The following is a 7500-nucleotide window of genomic DNA, read 5'->3' on the forward strand; positions in this document are numbered from 1 at the left end:
TGAAGGGCTTTTTGTTATCTTTTAGGTGACTGTATGGACTTGAGCTGGATCCAGCCCTACAAGTGGACGCCCCCACCGCCCCCTCTCACCTGGAGGTCACAGCGGGGATCGGACTGAATGAAGAGGGGCATCGTGTGCCCGTGTTACAGATCAACTGGACAGTGAGCATAGACTGTGAGTTACTGTTCTAGAACGCTGACACTTGGGGTACGGGAGGATGAGACTTGGGGTACGGGAGGATGAGACTTGGGGTACGGGAGGATGAGACTTGGGGTACGGGAGGATGAGACTTGGGTACGGGAGGATGAGACTTGGGGTACGGGAGGATGAGACTTGGGGTACGGGAGGATGAGACTTGGGGTACGGGAGGATGAGACTTGGGGTACGGGAGGATGAGACTTGGGGTATCGGGAGGATGAGACTTGGGGTACGGGAGGATGAGACTTGGGGTACGGGAGGATGAGACTTGGGGTACGGGGAGGATGACACTTGGGGTACGGGAGGATGACACTTGGGGTACGGGAGGATGAGACTCGGGGTACGGGAGGATGAGACTCGGGGTACGGGAGGATGAGACCTCTGGGTACGGGAGGATTAGACTTGGGGTACGGAGGATTAGACTTGGGGTACGGGAGGATTAGACTTGGGGTACGGGAGGATTAGACTTGGGGTACGGGAGGATGAGACTTGGGGTTACAGGGTGATGAGACTTGGGGGTACAGGGTGATGAGACTTGGGGGTACAGGGTGATGAGACTTGGGGTACAGGGTGGTGAGACTTGGGGGTACAGGGTGGTGAGACTTGGGGTACAGGGTGGTGAGACTTGGGGGTACAGGGTGGTGACACTTGGGGTACAGGGTGGTGACACTTGGGGTACAGGGTGGTGACACTTGGGGTACAGGGTGGTGACACTTGGGGTACAGGATGATAACACTCGGGGTACAGGGTGATGACACTTGGGGTACAGGGTGATGACACTTGGGGGTACAGGGTGATGACACTTGGGGGTACAGGGTGATGAGACCTTGGGGGGTACAGGGTGATGAGACTTGGGGGTACAGGGTGGTGAGACTCTTGGGGGTAGCAGGGGTGGTGACACTTGGGGGTACAGGGTGGTGACACTTGGGTACAGGGTGGTGACACTTGGGGTACAGGGTGGTGACACTTGGGGTACAGGGTGATAACACTCGGGGTACAGGGGTGATGACACTTGGGGTACAGGGTGATGACACTTGGGGTACAGGGTGGTGACACTTGGGGTAACAGGGTGGTGACACTTGGGGTACAGGATGGTGACACTCGGGGTACAGGGTGATGAGACTCGGGGTACAGGGTGATGAGACTTGGGGTACAGGGTGGTGACACTTGGGGTACAGGGTGATGACACTCGGGGTACAGGGTGGTGACACTTGGGGTACAGGGTGATGACACTCGGGGTACAGGGTGATGAGACTTGGGGTACAGGGTGATGACACTTGGGGTACAGGGTGATGACACTTGGGGTACAGGGTGATGACATGCTAACACTTGATCTATAATCGTGCTGTATACTCTGTGTCCTCACAGCCAGTATACTGAATCTACAAGGTGCGGAGATCTCGGTGTTGGAGCTCGGCTCAAATCGTATACGTTGCGTTCAGTTCCAGTTCGGTAACCAGTTCCCCAGACAGCGCGATCAGAACAACCAGCCAGTAAGTGAATCTTCATATATTCTCAGTGATTCTGTAGATCTGATATCTGCTGCTATTGGTCTCCTGTATCCTTCACCATTGTAACCTCTTCTCTACCCCAGTGGAAGTTCTTCTACAATAGGTTTGAGGTGAATCCTGGTAATGAATATCAGATTAGTGTCCAGCATCTGCCGAAACAGGAAGATGTAAACCGCAGAGAATTAGAATTCACCGTGCCGTGGTAACAACCCTCTGATTTCACTGGGTTTCTCATTTGTTCATTGCTACCTGTATGAGCGTTTGTTTCTAGGAAAATCTAAATTGTAGTCCCTTTAATCTCCATTAGAGGTCACTGTACACACAATCTATTTGCTTGTGGTGGCCTTGTACATGTATGAAGCTCTGAAAGTTTTCTCTTAGCACTCACTATTCTGCTGTGTACATACATTACTGATCCTGAGTTATATCCTGTATTATACTCCAGAGCTGTACTCACTATTCTGCTGGTGAGGTCACTGTGTACATACATTACATTACTTATCCTGTACTGATCCTGAGTTATATCCTGTATTATACTCCAGAGCTGTACTCACTATTCTGCTGGTGAGATCACTGTGTACATACATTACATTACTTATCCTGTACTGATCCTGAGTTATATCCTGTATTACACTCCAGAGCTGTACTCACTATTCTGCTGGTGAGGTCACTGTGTACATACATTACATTACTTATCCTGTACTGATCCTGAGTTATATCCTGTATTATACTCCAGAGCTGTACTCACTATTCTGCTGGTGAGGTCACTGTATACAGTGGCGTTGCTAGGGGTTGGTGTCACCCGTGTGCGGTAGAAAATGGTGTCACACCCCCATACCTACCCCCTCCCCCCAGTAAGTTTTTAGCCTGTTGTGACAGACACCACTGTTGTAGCGCATTGTGAGAAATTCCAGTATAATAATCAGATATACCAGTTGCCACAGAATAGGAAAGTGTTAAGGAAGTTTTCACCATTTAAATATACAGCTCCCAGAATTACTTAAAGGGGTACTCCACTGGAAAACATTTACTTTTATATCAACTGGTGCCAGAAAGTTAAACAGATTTTTAAATTACTTCTAATATTAATCCTTACAGGTACTTATCAGCTGCTGTATGCTCACAGGAAGTTGTGTAGTTCTTTCCAGTCTGACCCACAGTGCTAGTTTGCTGACACCTCTGTCCATGTCAGGAACTGTCCAGAGCAGGATAGGTTTGCTATGGGGATTTGCTCCTACTATGGACAGTTCTTGACATGGACAAAGGTGTCAGCACAGAGCACTGTGGTCAGACAGAAAATAAATTAAAAAAGAAAAGAACTTCCTGTGAATCACTTATACAGCAGCTAATAAGTACTGGAAGGATTAAGATTTTTAAATAGAAGTAATTTACAAATCTGTTTAACTTTGTAGCACCAATTGATAAAAAAAAATAATGTTTTCCAGTAGAGTACCCCTTTGAGCAGTGGTGAGGTTATGCTGGGAGTTGTAGTTTCACTCACCATAACTGTAGAACTTACAAGTGACTACAGCTCTGATAGGACATAGAGAGGAGAATGTACAATGATATCAGTTGACTACAGGTGATGTCTTCTCTATAGTGAGAATACACAATGATATCAATGATTACAGGTGACGTCTTCTCTATAGTGAGGAGAATACACAATGATATCAGTGACTACAGGTGACGTCTTCTCTATAGTGAGGAGAATACACAATTGATATCAGTGACTACAGGGTGACGTCTTCTCTATAGTCAGGAGAATACACAATGATATCATTGACTACAGGTGACGTCTTCTCTATAGTGAGAAGAATACACAATGATATCAGTGACTACAGGTGACGTCCTTCTCTATAGTGAGGAGAATACACAATGATATCAGTGACTACAGGTGACGTCTTCTCTATAGTGAGGAAGAATACACAATGATATCAGTGATTACAGGCGACGTCTTCTCTATAGTCTTCCCTTATCTAATTCAGATGGTACATACCGCCAGGACTTGTTCCAGCTAAAACTTCTGTCTGCAGAATGTGACGCCCAGACGTCTCCTCTCTATGTCAGCGCATTCTCATCCTCTATATGAAAACAGTTATTATTATAAACCTGCCAGACACAGTATCCTCTATATATAATACTACTATACACTATACTCTTTGATTATAAATCTTCCATACACCATACCCACTGAATATAATACTACCACACACTGTACATTCTGAATACCAACATATACTGTACACTCTGAATATAAATCTGCCACATACTGTAACCCTGAATATAATACCGCCACACACTGTACCCTCTGAATATAATACTACCACCCACTGCGCCCTCTGAATATAATACTACACACCCACTGCGCCCTCTGAATATAATACTACCACACACTGTGCCCTCTGAATATAAACTGCCACACACTGCACCCCTGAATATAAATCTGCCACATACTGTACCCCTGAATATAATACCGCCACACGCTGTACCCACTGAATATAATACTACCACATATTGTACCCTCTGAATATAATACTACCACCCACTGCGCCCTCTGAATATAATACTACCACAAACTGCGCACCCCTGAATATAAATCTGCCACATAGTGTACCCTCTGAATATAAATCTGCCACATACTGTACCCCTGAATATAAATCTGCCACATACTGTACCCCTGAATATAATACTACCACCCACTGCACCCTCTGAATATAATACTTAGAGATGAGCGAACTACAGTAAATTCGATTCGTCACAAACTTCTCGGCTCGGCAGTGATGACTTTTCCTGCATAAATTAGTTCAGCTTTCAGGTGCTCCCGTGGGCTGGAAAAGGTGGATACAGTCCTAGGAGAACTAATTTACGCAGGATAAGTCATCAACTGCCGAGCCGAGAAGTTCGAGACAAATCGAATTTACTGTAAGTTCGCTCATCTCTAATAATACTACCACAAACTGCGCCCTCTGAATATAATACTACCACAAACTACGCCCTATGAATATAATACTACCACAAACTGCACCCTCTAAATATAATACTACCACAAACTGCGCCCTCTAAATATAATACTACCACAAACTGCGCCCTCTGACTATAATACTACCACAAACTGCGCCCTATGAATAACATTGCCATACAGTGCACCCTCTGAATATAATACCACAACCGCAGTAACACCCCTCAACATCCGTTAGCTGATGCTATTACCACGGGAGGGGGGGTATTGGTGGTGTTGCTAGTGGATGATGGGGGTGCTACTACTGGGGGGTGTTGCTGGAGGATGATGAGGGTGCTACTGGCCATCCCCCCTGGCAGTACCACCCCCATCATCCATCGGCAGGATCATCCTCCTGGCAGGAGCACCGCCATCATCCACCACCAGGATCTGCTGATGGAGGTGCTGCTGCTGGGGGGTGGGTGTTGCTGGTGGATGATGAGGGTGCTACTGCCAGGGGGGAGCATTAGGTAGGCAGCAGTTCCCCCACATTAGGTAGGTAGCAGTTTCCCCACATTAGGTAGCATCTTTTCCCCACATTAGGCAGCATAGATTCCCCACATGTGGTACCAGTTCCCCCACATTAGGTAGGTACCAGTTACCCCACATTAGGTAGCAATTTCCCCACATTAGGTAGCACAGATTCCCCACATTATGTAGCAGTTTCCCCACATTAGGTAGCATACATTCCCCACATTTGGTAGCACAGATTACCCACATAAGGTAGCACAGATTACCCACATAAGGTAGCATAGACATAGACATAAGGTAGCACAGATTTCCCACATTAGGTAGCATAGACTCCCCACATTAGGTAGCATAGACTCCGCACACTTGGTAGTAGTTTCCCCACATTAGGCCGCAGGTTCCCCACAATGGGTCAAAGTCTCCCCACATTAGATCGCTGGTTCAACCCCCCCCCCCCCCCCCCCCACCCACACACACACACAAAAAACCACATACAACACAGAGAGACACACACACACAAACACACACACACAGTCAGATAGACACACACTCACAGACAGACAGAGAGTCACACACACAGTCACATACACACACAGTCACACAAACACAGAGTCACATACACACACAGTCACACACACACACACAGTCACACACACACACACAGAGTCACATACACACACAGTCACACACACACAGTCACATACACACACAGTCACACACACACAGAGTCACATACATACACACACAGTCACACACACACAGTCACATACACACACAGACAGAGAGACAGACACACACACTCACCCATTCAGCGCAGCGCTCCTTCTCACCTGGCGCCCTGCGAGTGACGTCACTGACGTCCTCCTGCGCGGCCATGCAGTGTGACGTCAGGCCGGCGCAGACGTGGGAGCGGAGGCCGGGCACAGTGCTTGTAACGGCGAGGGGATGTGATGACGGACGGGCGCACAGTGCAGGTGAAAGAGGGGGGGTTGCTGACGGACGGAAGGGCGCACCGCACACACAGCGCGGGGGGGGGGGGGATGGGGTGCTGACGGATGGGTGGCCGGTCAGGCACAGATGGGGGATGTCTGTGTAGCGGGGGGGGGGGGGGGTGCTGCGGAGCATCTTGGTGTCACCCCATTAGGTTGGTGTCACCCGGTGCGGGCCGCACCCCCCGCACCCGGGTCGCAACGCCACTGACTGTATACATACATTACATTACATTACTTATCCTATACTGATCCTGAGTTATATCCTGTATTATACTCCAGAGCTGTACTCACTATTCTGCTGGTGGGGTCACTGTGTACATATATTACATTACTTATCCTGTACTGATCCTGAGTTATATCCTGTATTATACCCCAGAGCTGTACTCACTATTCTGCTGGTGAGATCACTGTGTATATACATTACATTACTTATCCTGTACTGATCCTGAGTTATATCCTGTATTATACTCCAGAGCTGTACTCACTATTCTGCTGGTGAGGTCACTGTATACATACATTACATTACATTACTTATCCTATACTGATCCTGAGTTATATCCTGTATTATACCCCAGAGCTGTACTCACTATTCTGCTGGTGGGGTCACTGTGTACATACATTACTTATCCTGTACTGATCCTGAGTTATATCCTGTATTATACTCCAGAGCTGTACTCACTATTCTGCTGGTGGGGTCACTGTGTACATACATTACATTACTTATCCTGTACTGATCCTGAGTTATATCCTGTATTATACTCCAGAGCTGTACTCACTATTCTGCTGGTGAGGTCACTGTGTACATACATTACATTACTGATCCTGAGTTATCTCCTGTATTATTATACTCCAGAGCTGTACTCACTATTCTGCTGGTGGGGTCACTGTGTACATACATTATACTGTATAACCCCAGTATTCTCCCTTTATAGGATGTAATGAGGAGGACATGACGCGGACTGACACCTGCTGTAATCATGGTATGTGAGTGAATTCTTATGGTTCTGTAGTATTTAGTGTGGATAAGAGACTTCAGGATTTCTTACATCCTCTGTGCGATCCCTTAGGACAATGCTGGAACCATAATATCACCCTGGAACGTATTGAGGACAACTTGACTGTGACATTTATTCCTCAACTGGACGCCCAGAGTTACGGTGTACAAGTCAATGTCAGGCACAAGACGAGCCCCTTATTCTTTGAGAAGATCGACCTTTCTCAGGTATCAGTATCTAGCACTGGTTTATAGGGCGCCGTGTACACGTATCTGAGCTGCGACCGTCTCCTGTTCTTGTGGTTGTGCGCCGCCGTGGTGATGCCGCCTCCTGCCATT

General features: G+C 47.3%; 1 protein-coding gene across 1 annotated transcript in view; it reads left to right on the forward strand.

The window, feature by feature from the left end:
* Positions 1-7500, forward strand: part of IL17RA (interleukin 17 receptor A) — a 23243-nt gene that overhangs the window by 3622 nt on the left and 12121 nt on the right. The window contains 6 exon segments of the mRNA XM_056569946.1: positions 26-69; positions 72-174; positions 1567-1691; positions 1793-1909; positions 7099-7147; positions 7235-7389. Coding sequence (XP_056425921.1) covers positions 26-69; positions 72-174; positions 1567-1691; positions 1793-1909; positions 7099-7147; positions 7235-7389 — 593 coding nt within the window.

Source organism: Hyla sarda, chromosome 4, assembly GCF_029499605.1.
Source record: "Hyla sarda isolate aHylSar1 chromosome 4, aHylSar1.hap1, whole genome shotgun sequence".
In the NCBI taxonomy this organism is placed as follows: domain Eukaryota; kingdom Metazoa; phylum Chordata; class Amphibia; order Anura; family Hylidae; genus Hyla; species Hyla sarda.